At 38.9% G+C, this 18,992-nt stretch overlaps 1 protein-coding gene across 1 annotated transcript; it reads right to left on the reverse strand.

Annotated features, from left to right (window-relative positions):
• Positions 1 to 721: 721 nt before the first annotated feature.
• Positions 722 to 1,747, reverse strand: LOC135644150 (ethylene-responsive transcription factor ESR2-like). Its single transcript, XM_065161611.1, has one exon. It carries the CDS (start codon positions 1,745 to 1,747, stop codon positions 722 to 724), a length of 1,026 nt encoding a protein of 341 aa, XP_065017683.1.
• Between the last annotated feature and the right edge of the window lie 17,245 nt (positions 1,748 to 18,992).

The raw sequence follows: 18,992 nt of genomic DNA on the forward strand, positions 1-18,992 counted from the left end.
TCTTCGTAAGCGATCAAATTTTTATCAATTTTCTTAAATAAAATTTTAGGATTTTATGAAAGAAATATTTCATATTAATTACCAATTAATTCTGCCGTACTTTTCCCATCTCTTCGTTGTCGCCAAACAACCATAATTATCGGCCACCATTTTTTATTGAATGCCAAAGAAAATCTGACCAGATTACATAACCTAAATAACCATTTTCGAAATCGATCCCTATGATTAATCACAAATGAAACTTGCTGTATGCTTTCAGGAGCAATGCAACATGTTTGGTGCAAATGGGGTAATTGTTGCTCTCTCTCTCTCTCCTCCTGGGATGTATATTCTTCTTTATTGTGACAGGCACTGGATGGACTAGTGACACTGGAGATATGTTTGTCTTTGTTGTGATAGGAAATGGATGGACTGGTGACGCTGGAGATATGGGTGTTGGCCTCAGTTCAGCAAAAGCCATATTGGAAAACAGTGCAAGCCCTGGGGCAGCATCCTGGCCTGGTAAGTTGAAGAAACGCAACCATGTTTACACGAGCAATTGAGCACTGAAGAATAACCAATGGCTCAAGCATTTCATGTAGACACAATTCAACATAATAGAAATGATCAACTACTTCAACGTAAAACATGACAGAATTCTGGAACTAAGAGCATGCATATTTCTTATCTCCATCACAAGGCTACCTGGTATGATGGTACTGGTGCACGAGGACACCATTAATTAAGCTTTGTGTAACTTGGCAGATAACATATCGAAGAAATCTGGGCAATGAACGATGTCCTCCAGGAGCCCCTGAGTGATCATCGGCAAGTCATCAGCGGAATCAAACATCTTCTCTTCTTGCTTCAGTGGCATCTGAATATGATAATTGAGAAGATCGACTGCGTCCTTTGTATCACATTGACTCCTGCTATCCTTCAAAGTGTAATCGGTGTCAATGCTTCGTCTCCGGTAGAAGCCATTTACGATCTCCTGGAGGAGTCCAGATTCGGGTGGCTCTGTGCGGAAGAAGTCGCAGTGTTCGGCAAATCGGGTGGGGACTTCGGTCACGGAAGAAGCGGCTGGCGCTGGCGATGGACTGACGCAGTTTGGTTGCTGCTGCTGTTGAAGCAGCGGAGACAGGTCCGAGGAAGAAGCAGCCGTAAAGGACACATTGATTGGATCATAATGGAGGATATTGCCACACGAAGGAGTGTTGGTGACAGGAGGAGGAGCCGAGTAACCGGAGAAAGAAGACCAAGGACAAGTGTTTGGTGGATGGTGGTGCAAAGAGGAGGAGTGGTTGATAAGGTTGCGAAGGAGAAGCGGGTCGAGTGAAAAGTGCCGATGATGAGAGACCGGTGGAGAAATGTGCATGTGGGGAACGTTGTTCCAGGTCCACTCCGAGGGGTGGAGGAGGAAGTGGTCGACCGTGGCAACCGGCGCCGCCGGTGGCTGCACGGCGGCGGTCAGGGGATAGTGGAAGTTTGTCCGGGCCTTGAGCCCCCGCATCGCTCGGGCGGCGATGTCGTAGGCGCAGGCGGCCTGCTCGGCCGTGTCGAAGGTGCCGAGCCAACGCCGCTCCTTCGACTGCGGGTCGCGGATCTCCGCCGCGTAACGCCCCCAAGGCCGGCGCCGAACCCCTCGGTACCGCGTGCCGTCCTTGCTTGCGGTTGCTCTCTTGTTGCGGTTGTTGTTGTTACTGCTGCCACTGATCGTGCTGCACTTTCTAATGTATTGATGACTGCTATTGCTGTCTTCTTCCATCTCTTTCTCTATTCCAGCTTCTAGCTATTATAATTGGTTGTAACGCACGAGCTAACTGATGGCGTTTTGGTGTTCTCGGGGGAGGAGCGGGGGTGGGTGGCGCGGGGGGCGGGGGGCGGGGGGCGGGGGGCGGGCGTAGCGTGGGGGTTTGTGTGGTCTTTATAGATGGGAATGCAGGGTTTTAAGGCAAAAGCCTCTCTCTCTCTCGCCCCCCCCCCCCTCGTTTATTTCCTATTTTTCCTATGATTGATTATAAGCTGCTAAAAGCAGCAATACCACACACTGCTATTCCGAAACGGCTTGCAAGGGAGGGTTTACGCTGTTAATTCGCAGCCCTCCATCTGATGAACAAGTGGTGCATCTCAACACCAATAGAAGTGGCCTACTCCTCAACCTCATCTTCTTAACTAGGGTAATAATAAGCATACTATTAATATGGTCGGCAGTCGATAGCAGGAAATCAAAAAACAGCATGGCAGAGAAAGTGATTCATCCTTAACGTGTAAGCAGCATGCTGTACATATATACTGTGATCTCTTTTTCCTACCGTGTATGTTGAGTACGTTCTTTTAACACTCTTATCTGTCTGTGTGTGAAGCACCGCGTTCTGCATGGGGGAAGGGCGTCACAGTGCTGTCGTTCCCTTCGCGTTTCCCAACGGAAGGAGGTCCCTTCTCATTTTATGTAAAACAAGCACAAGCCTCCAAAACTCCAATTTATTATCACCAGAGACACACACTCTCTCTCTCTCTCTCTCTCTCTCTCTCTCTTCCCTTCTTCTCAACCCCATGCATGCATGGGCGCTTCTGGAGTAGCTATTCTACTCCTCGCATGTATAGGTTTGACCTTGTGGAACAGGCGACACAGAGGTGTATTCCCGTGTCATGCGTTTCTGCACAGCGTAGGAGCAGTACTGCCGTGCGCTTCGTCTGCAGCAGTTTGATCTCCAAGAAGGATGCATAGTCGTACCTATCTTCGTAAACACTTCCATGGGGGAGGAATGCAGGCCAGCTAAGAGCTCTCACCCTCACAGTAAATTACCCTTCGGCTGTTTTGGAGATTAAATGACTCAAAGGGTAGTTGGCATTTGATTGATGGGTTTGGCTGTGTGCGCAAGTGGCGTGTAAACGATGGCAATACCCAACAGACTTACTCATAAAAGAAGAGACGGAGACTGACAGAGAGAATTTATACAACTATATATAAATGACATGTCGAGGGAGAGGGGTTTGCCGTCATTGGGACTGCATGACTGAATCATGTAAAATTATTACGCTGGCGGCGATCAGAGATTGTTCCCTGCCGGTCTCTCTCATGGTATTGCGAGGTGAGACTGTAAGAGGATGGATGGGATGGGGTGCTCTTGCACTGTACGTTGACTTGCTTTCGTGATTGTGACCAGTTTGTTGCATTTATTTTAGCTCGTTGTGCTGCGGGTTGAGGCAGTAGGGTTTGGAAACCAAGGATTCGTCACATGGACTTGTCTGATCTAGCTTGCACTGTAGGATTAGCTTAAGGGGAAGTAGGCAGAGAGATTTAAGGATTTCTTTTGTGGGTTAATTTTCGAAAACGTGTCTCATATTTAAATTTTTTCCGAAAAACTATCTTCTCCTTTTTGTTTTTCTTACAGTCTTTTTTTCCTTGGTTAAAAAATACGACATCCAAAATGTAAACTCCCTCCTTGGTCCAATCAAAAAGGTTAATCGGTCATGATCCGGTTATGACATTCTTGTACGGACTTACAATGTCTTTATGAAGATATTAAAGATACTATCAACCTATTAAAATCATTGTAACTTATAACTGATATTAAGTTTTTATTTTTTACTTACTTCTAAACGAATAAAAATATCTATTGAATAATTGATAAATTAGTTTGTATTATATTTTGAATCATAATTACATTGAATCTCGAATTTTGATAATGAAACCAATTGATAGTGTTTATGATCTGATCTACGTTTTGAGTGACATAGGAAACTTCGAAGAATCATGTTGGGCCGGAGTGGAACATGTCAGAAGATTGGACGTCAAGTAGGAGGATCGGTCAATGTATCGACATAAGGTTTCGGGCCATAGGTATTGAATCTCAGATTTTGATGATGAAGTCAACTATAAATTGTTTGATCTAATCCATATGTTAAGAAAAATGTGCCAAAATTAACTACGATAGTAGTAAGACATAAAACAGGTGTTGTGCCGGGGTCAAGATCGAGATCTCGTTGAGAGTTCAAGAGTTCGTTGGAAGTTATGTTGGAACCAACTAAGAAATCCAAGAGCTTGCAAAAAAACCTCGTCGGAACTCGCCAAGAAGATCATCGTAAAGTCCAGGAGCTTGTCAGGAGTCCGCCGGAATATTGCCGAGAATTCGTCGAATGTTCGCTGGAAGTTCGCCTAAAGCTTGCCGGAAGAGCAATTGATGCACCGAACAATAAGTGCCACGATTATGTCTTAATTATAGTAGTTAGATCATAAATTAAGTTAGGATTGAGAGTTAATCCCACTAACTTAATTTGAGGCCAACTAGGCCCTTAACAAGGCTAAATTGGGCCGAATTGAGCAGCCCATTCAACACATGAAATTCCAACCGATGATGGCACCGCTAGGGCTGGCGGTGGCACCACTTGGAAGATAGTGTCTTGAGTTGTCTAGGTGATGGTATCGTTGGCAGTGAATACTGCCAGCGGTAGTACTACCCCTGTCAAGCGATGGTACCGCCTAGTGTCCGATAAATGATGGTAGTACCGCCCAGTAATGGTGGTGGTACCATCAGTATCCCAAAATTCGGGGATGTGACACTTTTTGGCTCCAATTTTGAAGCCACTAGGGCCTATAAAAACCTAACCATTTTCCACACGAAAGGGCACAAAAGTATTTAATATATTCTTAAATATCTAGGGTGTTAAGTGTTGTAAAAGTTAGATAGAGTCCTCCCCTCTCTCTCTTAGCTTTGTAAACATCCAAGAAAGAGGAGTGAGGCTTGTAAGGGTTATCTCCTAAACCTAAGAAAAGGAGAAAGCACTATAAAGAGGTGTTTAGTCTTCATCTATTGAAGGAAGGCCTTTAGTGGACGCCGATGACCTCAACAGAGGAGGAATCCGAAAGTAGATGTAGGTCATATCGATCAAACCACTCTAAATTCTAGTTTGTTTTCATTTCTGCAATTTACATTACTGGAAACGTTCTTAATCTTCTTCTTGCACTTTTACAAAAGCTTTAAAATTTAATTTCTCTCCGAAATAAATTATATCAAATTTTTTTTTGTCGGAATCAGTTTTAATCAAAATAAAGACTTTTGAAATTGGAAAAGTTTTCCGCTGCACTAATTCACCCCCCCTCTTATTGCCGCTCTTGATCATAACAATTGGTACAGAGCAAGGTTCACTCTCATTTGGTTTTAAACCTAAGAGAGATGACATTTACCGACAATCTAGAGGGTCATTCAATTACACGTCTGCCCATGTTCAATGAGACGGATTACACATATTGGAAGACTAGAATGAGGATATTCCTAATTTCAATGGATTTCAAATTATGAAATATTATAGAAAATGGGTTTCAAAAGTCTTCTCTTCCAATGAACTATTGGAATGAGTTGGAGAAGAAGACTTTCACTTTAAACGCTAAGGCTATGAATGCCTTATTTTATGTCTTAGATAAAAACGAGTTCAATCGTGTGTCTATTTGTGAAACGACTTTTGATATTTGACACATACTCGAAGTGACTTATGAAGGCACTAGTAGAGTGAATGAGTCAAAATTAAATCTTTTAGATATATGTACTAAAAGGAAGACCACTTTTAGAGTGGTTCAGTCAACGTGACCTACATCCACTTTTGGCTTCCTCCTCCGACGAGGTCACCGACGTCCACTAGAGGCCTTCCTTCAATAGGCGAAGGCTAATCACCTTTTACACTCCTCTTCTCCTTTTATCGATTTTAGGAGACAACCCTTACAAGCACTCATTTACTCCTCTCTCAAACTAGTCTAACACTTAGAAGAGGGAGAGGAGATCACACAAGATTTTAGCAGCATTTCTTTCGTTTTAGACTCTTTGTACTTGTGTGCTTTAACCAGGGATGAGAGGGGTATTTATAGGCTTCAAGTTGATTTAAACTTGGAACCTAAAACTTTCCCATCCCGGGTTCCCCGGGCACGGGTGGTACCACTGCCTGCATTGGGCGGTACCACCGCCCAATGTCAGTCTGACGCTGACACTGCCCTAGGCGGTACCACCGCCCAGGTCTGTCGGTACCACTGCCTGGGGTGTAGTGTTGGGCAGTACCACTGCCCAGACTGGTAGTACCATCGCTTAGCACCCTGTTAGGGGTGGTATAACCGCATAGACTGGCGGTACCACCACCTGACATAATCTCGAAGACTGTGCCATGACGGTGAGACTCTTTGGGGCACTATTTGGGTTTCTTATTGGGTCCAACATAGTTCTTACATGGGCCTAGCTAGCCCCAAATTGGGTTGGCCTAAATCCAAGCCCAATTACGTGCTAACTACGAAATCCTAAGACATTTGCTAAGCAAAACAAGTCCCTACGTCTATTCTTCTAGCGAGCTTCCGGCGAACTTCCGGCGAACTTCCGATGATCCCTCAACAATGTTCCGGCGGACTCCTGGCAAGCTCTTGGACTTAACGATGATCTTCTTGTCGAGTTCCGATGAGCTTCTCTGGCAAGCTCCGAGACTTCTCGGTTGGGTCCTCTAGAACTTCCGACGAACGTTCGGACTTTACGACGAACTCTCGAACTCCCAACGTGATCGTGTCCTTGACTCTGGGACTTCATTTTGCTTCATGTCTTGCTATCATAGTTAATCCTACACATGTAAAATAAACTTATCTAGCATAATTAAGTTGTCTAGCATGTCATTAGTCTCTCAACGCTTCGTTCGATTCTTCGGCACATCGTCCTCTCTTGTGGCCTATTGTCCAATCGGCTAGTCGACTCTGCAACTCCGATATTCTAAGTGTAATATTCGCTCTTCTTGGCCCAATGCCCAAAGCCTTCTGTCGATACGTCGACCGATCCACCAGCCCGACGTCTAATCTTCTGACATGTTCCTCCAGCCCAACATGATTTTTCCTGCTTTAATTGTCTCATCCTGATCGAAGCATCTTGCATCACTCAAAACGCAGATTAAAACATAAACTCTTATCGATTGGTTTCATCATTAAAATCTGAGATTCAACAATCTCCCCCTTTTTGATGATGACAACCAACCGACGACGGAGTTAACCTTAACTCCCGGAGTTTAACCAAACTCCCCCTATCAATATGCTGTATTGATAGAGACTCTTGGATTCAAAAATTCAAGCAATATGTCATGATGAAATCATGCATGACATCTACATACTTCTCCTCCTTTGTCATCAACAAAAAGGAGAAATTCCACTATCAAGTGTTTGGAAATACAAAAGTTCAAATCATTGCATGAAAAACATAATATCCTTTTTTATCATCATGCAATTTGTAAGCTTATATCATTTGGCAAGTGTTACATCATGCAAGCTAGCAATTTTGAGATGTTCAAGAAAGCAACTCTTGCTTCTTGAAATATGTAAGTTGCAAGCTAGCAAATTTTTGCTTCCTTTGCAATGTTTGAGCTAGCAATTTTAAAGATGTGTAAGTTGTCATATTTGCTTTTCTTTGCGATAGGCAAGATAGCACTTTTGCTTATAGAAATATACAAGTTAGTAATCTTTGGTTCTCTTTTCGAGATGAGCAAGCTAACATATTTTTGCATCTTTTTAACTTGTGCTAGCTAACAAGTTTACCTCCTAGCATGTTTTGCTCCCCTTTTGTCATTGTCAAAAAGATGAAAAGAACCTTTACATCAATTTCTAAATTATGACAAAGGTAAATAGCATAGATGAAAATTCAAGTCATGAATTTCAAAATAATTATTTTATCATTAATATTTCATCATTGCATACATCATTATCATAAGTTAAAGTATTGCATGCATAATACCAAATCATCATTTATAATTACATCAATATTCCAATCATTATTTCAATCTACACATCATGAGAACAATAAATTTACATTATAAACAATCTCATGTTTTATCATTCAAGCTAGCATATATTTTTGTTCTCTTTTGCAATGTGTGAGCCAACAATTTTCTTTTTCTTTTATAATAGTGATTCAATCATATCATACGATAAACAAATCATAATTACAAAGGAGTATTGAATCATAAAAAAATCAATTTATGCATAAAATGTTCCAAGCATCAAGGTACATTTTCTCAAATTGTGAGTATCCAAAAATCAAGAGAAAACAACTTACGATTCATTATGAAAAATATTCTCTTTGATAAAACGAGAGAATCATGATTAACCATCTTTATTTATATAAAGTTTCAAAAACATAATTATCAAGATCATGAATACTAAAAGACCATGAACCATTCCGACAAATCTCCTTTTAAATAGAAAATAATATTGATTCATTCAATAGAAAATTCAAATTATAATTGCAAGAAATCAAGATAAAGCTCATTCAAATTCAAATCAACAAAATCATCAAAATCTCAACATTACTTTCAAGAGAATCAAAAAGACACAAACAACTTTATCAATCTCATAGTGAAAAATTAATTAGATAGAGAAAAAGAAATTTTCAAAAGATGCTTCTCTTTTTGTTTCAACTTATTGATTGATTTCATACCTGCATGTTTTTTTCTTTTATGCCAAATCCATGCATCAGTCATTAACATCAAAAAAGAACTTTCAAAAGATCGCAAAGTTCGATAATCATAAAAATCATCAAGATCAATAAATCATAAATTACTTAAAAATCATCATGCATAATTTCAAAATTTAAATTTATTAAGCATGATCTCAAATTACATTATTTCATCAAGCATGATTTTATATTTTCAATTAGAATCATTTTGTTTGTTTATCATAAAATATGTATTTTCTTTTTAGGTGAATCTAACTTTTCAAGCTTAGTTTTCGATTACAAAATCCATGCATCATCATTAAACATGATATCAAATCATCATTACATTATTTCATCAACCATGATTTCATAAGGCATTCAAAATAATTTTGTTTGTTTTATTAAGCATGTAATTTTTATTATCATTTTTGAAATTACTAGCATGATACCAATTTTTACATTTTCATTATATTTTTAAACATGTAATTTTCAAGAAAAATAATTCTAAACTAAATTTAAAAAATACATCATGAAAAGCATCATGTAATTTCGATATAAATTAAAGGGATTTCGATTACCTCATCGTTGAAAGCGGTTAAGGCATAGTTTGTCACATCGCCTTTGTTGATTTTCTCCTCGTCTTCGGAGGAGCTTGATTCATCCAAATTTTTGTTCTTCTACTTGCGTCCAAAGTAAGTAGTTACATTCTTTTTATTCTTTAATTTTTATTTTATGAACTTTTTAAATTTCTTAGTATGTTTAAGTACACCATCACTTGAGCTTATACTCGAGTGGTCTTCAAATGTTCTAAGTTCGAAATCCTTCCTGTTCTTTGGAAGGTGGTTCTTGAGTTCTTCACATGCATTGCATGTTATTTCATAGGTTATCAAAGACCCTATTAGTTCTTCGATCAAAAAAATATTTAAATTTTTTGATTCTTAAATAACGATTACTTTTGAACCTCAAGTTTTAGAAAGTAAGCGCAAAATCTTGTTAACAAATTCAAAATTTGAAAAACATTTGCCAAGAGCTTTTAGACTATTGACGACATCCATAAAACGGGTGTATATGTCTCTAATAGTCTCTCTTGGTTCCATACAAAACATCTCCAAATTGTGCATCAAAAAATTTACTTTAGAATCTTTTACACTACTATTGAATCTTGTATTTTGATGATAAAACCACTTGATATGTGTTTATGATTTAATCTGTATTTTGAGTGACATAGGATGCTTCATTCAGGATGAGATAATTAAAGCAGGAAAATCATGTTGTGCTGGAGGAACATGTCAGAAGATTGTGTTGAATCTCGGATTTTGATGATGAAGTCAATTGTCATTTGTTATCTAATCCATATTTTGAGATAAGTGTGCAGGATTAACTACGATGGAAGAAAGACATGCAGCAAGAGTTACGTTGGAGTCAAGACTATGATCACGTTAGGAGTTCGAGAGTTTGACGGAAGTCCGGACGGTCGTCGGAGGTTCTACGGAAACAAATCCAAGAAGTCCAGAAGCTTGCCAAAGAAGCTCATTGGAACTCGCCAAGTGGATCATTGCAAGTCTAGGAGTTTGCCGGAAGTCTGCTGGAGCATCGCCGAAGGTTCGTCGGATGTTCGCCGAAAGTTCATCGGAAGCTCGCCGGAAGAAGCGATTGACGCACCAGAGCAAGTTGTAGTAAATATCTTAAGAAATATCGTAGTTAGCATGTAGATTAAGTTAGGAATGGGAGGTGATCCCATTAACTTAATCTGGGGGCAATTGGGCCCTTGACAGACCCAAATTGGGCCGAATGGATCAGCCCATTCGAACCTAGATCTCTTGGCCAGCGGTGGCACCGCCTGGGTCGGCGATGGCACCGCCCAGGGCTCAGTCTCCGAGCTAGGCTGGGCGGTGCAACCGCCCTTGACAAGCGGTGGAACCGCTTGAGCTCGATCTCCAAGCTCTGCCAAGCAGTGCAACCACCCCAATCAGGCGGTGGCATCACCTGGGCTTAGTCTCCGAGCGAGACTGGGTGGTGCAACCGCCCCTGTCAAGCGGTGGCACCGCCAGAGCTTGGTCTCCGAGCTCTGTTAGGCGGTTGTACCACCCCAGTCAGAGGTGGTACCGCCAGGACCTCGAAAATCTGGGGAAAGGCATTTTTGAGCTCCAAATTCAAACTAGTTTGGGGCCTATATATACCCCACCCTTTCCTGCATGAAAGGGCACCGAAAGCTTGATCTTACTCTATGATTTTAGAGCTCAAAAGTGTTGTAAAGTCTAGAAGTTCTCCTCCCTCTTTTCTTCCAAGTTTTGATCTTTCAAGAGAGGAGAGAAAAGTTTGTAAGGGTTATCTCCTAAGCCCGTCAAAAGGAGCGAAACTGTAAAAGGGTGGTTGGCCTTCACCTATTGAAGGAAGGCCTCTAATGGACGTCGATGACCTTGTTGGTGGAGGAAGCCAAAAGTGGATGTAGGTCAAGATTGACCGAACCACTCTAAATCTCCATTTGCTTTTACTTTGAGCATCTTATCTTTACTGTAAACCTCCTCAGTAGCTTACTGCCTTCTGCTCATTTACGAACGTGTTTCATAGTTAAGTATTTTCCGAATCGGCGTTAAGACGGAAATCGATTTTATCGTACGAACATCATATTTCAGTTTGCGCTTACTTTCTAATTTCTATCTTAACTGCAAACTACCTTCCTTACTTTACTTCAAATACGTTTCCATAAGCTTTCAAAGTTATTCTTTGTACGAAACGACTTTTACGTCGGAACCAGATTTCAACATACGAATGCAGTTTTAAACGACTCTTAGTGCTCTTGATCCTAACAATTAGTATCAGAGCGGGGTTAACTCTCAAACAGATTAAAACCCAAGAGAGATGGCATACGCCGAAAACCAAGAGGGCCACTCTATTACACGTCCACCCATGTTTAATGGGACGAACTACACCTATTGGAAGACCCGAATGAGGATCTTCCTTATTTCAATGGATTTTAAACTTTGGAATCTTGTCGAAAATAGATTTTCGAAGTCTTCTCTTCCAATGATCGATTGGAATGAATTGGAGAAGAAGACTTTCGCTCTTAATGCAAAGGCTATGAATGCCTTATTTTGTGCACTTGATAAAAATGAGTTCAATCGTGTTTCAGTTTATGAAACCACGTTTGATATTTGACATACACTCGAAGTGACTCACAAAGGCACAAGTAGAGTGAAAAAGTCAAAAATCAATCTTTTGATACATTCTTTCGAACTTTTCCGAATGAAACCGAGTGAGACTATTGGCGACATGTACACCCGTTTCACGGATGTCGTCAATGGTCTAAAAGGACTCAGCAAAAGTTTTTCGGATTTTGAGCTTGTAAATAAGATTCTAAGATCCCTTCCTGAGAGTTGGGACCCTAAAGTCACTGCTATTCAAGAGGCTAAAGATTTAAACAACTTCTCTCTTGAAGAACTAATCGGGTTATTAATGACTTATGAAATGACTTGCAAGGCTCATGAAGAGCAAGAAGACATCCTTCCAAAGGACAGGAAGGATATGACACTTAGAACCTTAGATGACCACTTGAGACTACTTAAGAGAAAACTCAAGTGATGAGGAATGTGATGATGACTTAGCACTTCTAACAAGGAAATTCAAAAAATTCATTAAGAGAAACAAGTTTAAAAATGACACAAAAATAAACTTGAACCCAAAAAGGACCAAGTTATTTGCTACGAGTGTAAAAAGCCGGGACACTACAAAAGTGATTGTCCCCAAGCCAAGAAGAGAACATCAAAGAAGAAGGTGCTCAAAGCAACGTGGGATGACTCGAGCGCGTCCGAAGAAGAGGAGTCCAACACCGAGCAAGTTGCTCATTACGCCTTAATGGCCATCGGAGAAGAGGTAACAAATATAATTGATGCAGATTTATCATTTTATGAATTATTAAATGCCTTCCATGACTTATTTGATAAATGTAAGATTATTAGTAGAAAATATAAATTGCTAAAAAAGGAGCATGATACTCTTACTTGTAATTTCGATAAGTTAAAAATTAAATATCATGATAGTTTAGGTTCATGTATAAAATGCCATGATCTAGAAACTCTCCAAAAGGAAAACTTGCTACTTAAGGACACCTTGAAGAAATTCGAGGTTGGTAGCAAGTCTTTGAACATGATCATTGCAAACAAGGGTCACGTTTCCAAAAGAAGTGGAATTGGATTTGTGAGAAGTCCTCACCAAAATCCAACCACCTTTATAAAAGATCCCATCTTACATGTTCGGCACCAAAGCAAATGCAACTTTTGTTGCAAACATAGATATAAAACGTATCATTGTCCATTCAAGAAAATTAGCCCGAACAAACTGATTTGGGTTCCTAAAGGAACCATGATAAACTCTATGTAACATAATAAATAATGTAGATCAGTTTTTGAGGCACCCAAAAGTAAATGGGTACCTAAAAATTATCCTTTCTTGTAGAGACATACACCATCACAAGCTAGGAGCAAGAGATGGTACCTTGATAGTGGATGCTCAAGGCATATGACCGGAGATCCATCTCAATTCTCTAAGCTCACTAGCATAGACGAAGGCTATGTCACCTTCAGAGACAACAACAAGGGTAAAATCATTGGCAAAGGAACCATAGGTAACAAATCCAACTTTTTTATTAAAGATATTTTGTTAGTTGATGGTTTAAAACATAACCTCTTGAGTATTAGTCAATTATATGATAAAGGATATATCATCAAATTCGAATCTAATGCTTGCATCATTGAAAAACCATACAATAACACATCTATGATTGCATTAAAACAGAATAACGTATATACCATTGACATCAATGATCTTTGCAATGAAATGTGTTTCTCGATTTTGAATGAGGATGCTTGGCTTTGGCATAGGAGATTAGGTCATGCTAGCATGAAACTAATCACTCAAATATTATCCAAAGAACTTGTACGAGGAATTCCTCATTTCAAGTTCATCAAAGATAATGTGTGTGATGCTTGTTAATTAGGAATATAAATTAAGAGTAGTTTCAAATCTAAGAATCAAATAAGTACATCTAGGCCTTTACAATTGATCCATATGGACTTGTTCGGACCAATCTTTATATCAAGCCTAGGAGGTAGCAAATATGCCTTCGTCATTGTAGATGACTATAGTAGATACACATGGACTTATTTCTTGAAACACAAAAATGAATGCTTTAGATATTTCACCAAGTTTTGTAAACTTGTTCAAAATGAAAAGGGTTGTAAGATTTCATCAATTTGAAGTGATCACGGTGATGAATTTCAAAACCGTGATTTTCAAGAATTTTATGAATCTAATAGATACAACCACAACTTCTCTACTCCAAGAAATTCTCAACAAAATGGAGTAGTAGAAAGAAAGAATAGAAATTTACAAGAAATGGTAAGAACCATGTTAAATGAACATAGCCTACCCAAATATTTTTGGGCCGAAACCGTAAACACTACATGCTATATTTTGAATAGAGTTCTAGTAAGACCCTTACTCACCAAAACTCCCTATGAGTTGTGGAACAATAAAAAACCCAATGTTTCATATTTTAAAGTTTTTGGGTGCAAGTGTTTTATTTTGAATGAAAAAGATGCCTTAGAAAAATTTGATGCTAAATTCGATGAAGGAATTTTTCTTGGTTATTCTTCGATTTCTAAAGTTTTTTGTATCTTTAATAAAAGGACTTTAATTATAGAAGAATCAATTCATGTTGTTTTCAATGAGATTTTCGAAATCAAGAAAAATGATTTTGATGATGATGTTAATTTCGATTCTTTGAATTTAAATGAAACCCCTTCTCTAACTAGCAACTTAGATGCATCCACTTCCGAAACATCCTTACCCAAGGATTGGAAGTATGTAGATGCTCATCCTAAGGAGCTAATCCTAGGAAACACATCTAAGGGGGTTCAAACACGTTCTTCTCTGAAAATTTTTTGTGCCAACACCGCTTTTCTCTCCCAAATTGAACCTAAATATATTGACGAAGCCATGAAAGATGATTCATAGATTCTCGCAATGCAAGACGAGTTAAATCAATTTGAGAGAAATGAGGTGTAGAAGCTTATTCCTAGGCCAAATGGCCATTTAGTTATTGGTACTAAATGGGCCTTTAGGAACAAGCAAGATGAATATGGTATCATGGTTAGAAACAAGGCTAGATTAGTGGCCAAAGGTTTTAACCAAGAAGAAGGTATCGATTACGAAGAAACCTTCGCTTCTGTAGCTAGATTAGAAGCTATAAGGATGCTCATTGCCTATGCTAGTAATAATAATTTTAAGTTGTTTCAAATGGATGTTAAAAGCGCTTTTCTTAATGGCTTTATTTCTGAAGAAGTTTATGTTGAACAACCTACCGGATTTAAAAATAATAGCCTCCCTAATCATGTATTTAAATTAACCAAAGCTCTCTATGGTTTAAAACAAGCCCCAAGGGCTTGGTATGATAGACTAAGTACTTTTCTTATTGAAAATAATTTCACAAAAGGCAAGGTCGATACTACATTGTTTATCAAGAACTTTAAAAATAATTTTCTCATTGTTCAGATTTATGTTGATGATATTATCTTCGGTTTTATAAATGAATCTCTTTGTGAATCTTTTGCTAAAACCATGAGTCTCGAATTTAAAATGAGTTTGATGGGAGAATTAATATTTTCTTAGGCTTATAAATTAAGCAACTAAGCAATGACATCTTTATTAGTCAAACTAAATATGCTTTAGATCTGCTGAAAAGATTTAATATGGATAGCTCAAAAGCTATTAACACCTCTATGAGCACCTCCACTAAGTTAGAAGTTGATGAAAGTGGAGAAAGCTTCGATCAAAAAACTTATAGGGATATGATAGGAAGTTTACTTTACCTCACTACAACTAGATCAGATATTATGTTCAGTATAGAACTTTGTGCTAGGTTTCAATCAAACCCTAAAATATCTCATCTCAAAGCGGTTAAAAGAATACTTAGATATCTTAAAGGTACCACAAATCTAAGATTATGATATCCAAAATCTGAGAATTTTAAGTTAATTGCTTATGCTGATGAGGATTTTGCTGGGTGTAGACTAGATAGAAAAAGCACATCAGGAACATGTCAATTTTTGGGACATTCCCTTGTTTCCTGGTCATCTAAGAAACAAAACTCGGTTGCACTATCAATAACCGAAGCTGAGTATATTGCAGCTAGTGCATACTGTGCATAAGTTATGTGGATGAAAAACACCTTAGAAGATTATAAAGTCCATCTTAAAAATATTCCCATTAAATGTGATAACATAAGTGCAATATGTTTAACAAAGAATCCCATTCAACACTCAAGAACAAAATATATTGATATTAGACATCACTTTATACGAGATCATGTTACTAATCATGATGTAATCATAGAGTTTATAGATACTAAGCATCAACTAGCTAATATTTTTACAAAACCTCTAAGTGAAGAACAATTTGATTTCATAAGAAGAGAATTAGGAATGTTGATGTGTCCGAATGCATAAACTTGTTAAGATTATTTTTTAGACTTTTATTTAATGATCAAATCACTTAATTGCCATGATGATTTTACACAATTATATGCCTTAATTACATGTTGGAAATTATGTGTTTTGGGTACAAAAATTTTCATGATAATAAGCATGTTTTATCTTCATGATTGAATTTGAAAATCTATAGCAAAACCTCGTCCGAACACATGAAAGTGTTAATTTCATTTTCGGATTCTCTTAACTAGTGGTGTCCTAACAATTGGATTTTCTCGATACATTATCCTCTTCCGAACTTAATAAGCATATGTCATATCGAGTTTGATTCTCATCATTGATTTTTGACATATGGAATCAACTAGCAAATACATCTCTCATACACTTATTATGTGAAATTTTTTTTTTTTGAAATGGATTTGATAAAATGATTCCTAATTGTAAATTCCTTCTTGAAATATAGATGTTAGTGTTTTTACTTGCAAGGATTTGTTTCACATACATATCTTGATCCTTGTAAAAATAAAGTATGATTTAATCTCTCATCAATTTTAACTTTATTCAAAGTAAACTCACAAATAGCTGGTATCACAAATAGCCTTCCTCCTTTATGCAAAAAGATAATAACAAATAAAAAAGAAGAAGTATTAAAAGCTATCTCCTTGTCATGTTTTCCTTGAGATGTTTGCATAATTTGTATTCTATCACTCACTGTTGGAAAATGACATGAACCTAGTTATGGCATGAATAATTACGACACTTACGCGTAAAATTTGCTTATATCGTTTTCCTTGTTGTTGATGACAAAGGGGGAGAGATATATGAATTGATGCTATGAGTATTGAAGTTATGATTATGCCATGCTTGCATCATCGAAAATATATGAATTGATGATAACTATGATTGCCATATTTGCAATATGTCATGTTTGCATCATGTTAAGATATCAAGAACTTGCATCGTAATTTTACGTGTTGATATCTTACCATGTGATGAAATGCTATGATTGCTAAAACACTTAAAATATGTGCATCATGTTAAGATATCAAAATCTTAATTCAAAATTTTACATGTTGATATCTTACCATATGATGAATTGCTACCATTACCATCATTCACATTTGAAAATTGAAAATGGATGTCAAGCCTTGACATCATTTTCAGAGAGATACATCATGATAGGAATCATAATGGGAGTATTGATAAGGTTAAATGATTTTAACTTATCAATATATCTCTTGAATTCAAAGGCTTTGAATTCAAGAATGACTTATCTTAAGTATGGCATATAGATAGGGGAGTTACGATTAACTTCGTTATCAATTGATTGTCATCATTAAAAAGTGGGAGATTGTTGAATCTCAGATTTTGATGATGAAATCAATTGTCATTTGTTATCTAATCTATATGTTTAGATAAGTGTGCAGGATTAACTACGATGGAAGAAAGACATGCAGCAGGAGTTGCGCCGGAGTTAAGACTATGATCACGTTGGGAGTTCGAGAGTTCGACGGAAGTCCGGACGGTCGTCGGAGGTTCTACGAGAACAAATCTGAGAAGTCCAGAAGCTTGCCAAAGAAGCTCATCGAAACTCGCCAAGTGGATCATCGCAAGTCCAGGAGTTTGTTGGAAGTCCGCCGGAGCATCACCGAAGGTTCGTCGGATGTTTGCCGGAAGTTCGCTGGAAGCTCGCCGGAGGAAGCGATTGATGCACCAGAGCAAGTTGTAGTAAATGTCTCAAGAAATATCATAGTTAGCATGTAGATTAAGTTAAGAATGGGAGATGATCCCATTAACTTAATCTGGGGGCAATTGGGCCCTTGACAGACCCAAATTGGGCCGAATGGATCAGCCCATTCGGACCCAGATCTCTTGGCCAACGGAGGTACCGCATGGGTCGGCGGTGGCACCGCCCAGGGCTCAGTCTTTGAGCTAGGCTAGGTGGTGCAACCGCCCCTAACAAGCGGTGGAACCGCTTGAGCTCGGTCTCCGAGCTTTGCCAAGCGGTGCAACCACGCCAATTAGGCGGTGGCACTGCTTTGGCTCAGTCTCCAAGCGAGACTGGGCAGTGCAACCGCCCCTGTCAGGCGGTGGCACCGCTAGAGCTCGGTCTCCGAGCTCTGTCAGGTGGTTGTACTGCCCCAGTCAGAGGTGGTACCGCCAGGACCCGAAAATCCGAGGAAAGACATTTTTGAGCTCCAAATTCAAACTAGTTTGGGGCCTATATATACCCCACCCTTTCCTGCATGAAAGGGCACCGAAAGCTTGATCTTACTTTGTGATTTTAGAGCTCAAAAGTGTTGTAAAGTCTAGAAGTTCTCCTCCCTCTTTTCTTCTATGTTTTGATATTTCAAGAGAGGAGAGAAAAGTTTGTAAGGGTTATCTCCTAAGCCCGTCAAAAGGAACGAAATTGTAAAAGGGTGGTTGGCCTTCGCCTATTGAAGGAAGGCCTCTAGTGGACGTCGGTGACCTCGTTGGTGGAGGAAGCCAAAAGTGGATGTAGGTCAAGATTGACCGAACCACTCTAAATCTCGGTTTGCATTTACTTTGAGCATCTTATCTTTACTACAAACCTCCTCAGTAGCTTACTGCCTTCTGCTCATTTACGAACGTGTTTCATAGTTAAGTATTTTCCGAATTGGCGTTAAGACGGAAATCGATTTTATTGTACGAATATCATATTTCAGTTTGCGCTTACTTTCTGATTTCTATCTTAACTGCAAACTGCCTTCCTTACTTTACTTCAAATATGTTTCCGTAAGCTTTCAAAGTTATTCTTTGCACGAAATGACTTTTACGTCGAAATCGGGTTTCAACGTACGAACGCGGTTTTAAACGTCGAAAGTTTTTCACTGCACTAATTCACCCCCCTCCCCCTCTTAGTGCTCTTGATCCTAACAGATTAGACGTCGGACCGGTGGATCGGTCGACATAACGACAGAAGGCTTTGTGCCATGGATTTGGGCATCATGCTAAGAAGAGCGGGTATTGCACTAAGGATATCAGAGTTGTGGAGTCAACTGGCCGATTGGGCAATAGGCCGCAAGAGAGGACGATGCGTCGAAGAATTGGATGA

This window comes from Musa acuminata, chromosome BXJ3-8, assembly GCF_036884655.1.
Source record: "Musa acuminata AAA Group cultivar baxijiao chromosome BXJ3-8, Cavendish_Baxijiao_AAA, whole genome shotgun sequence".
Lineage (NCBI taxonomy): Eukaryota > Viridiplantae > Streptophyta > Magnoliopsida > Zingiberales > Musaceae > Musa > Musa acuminata.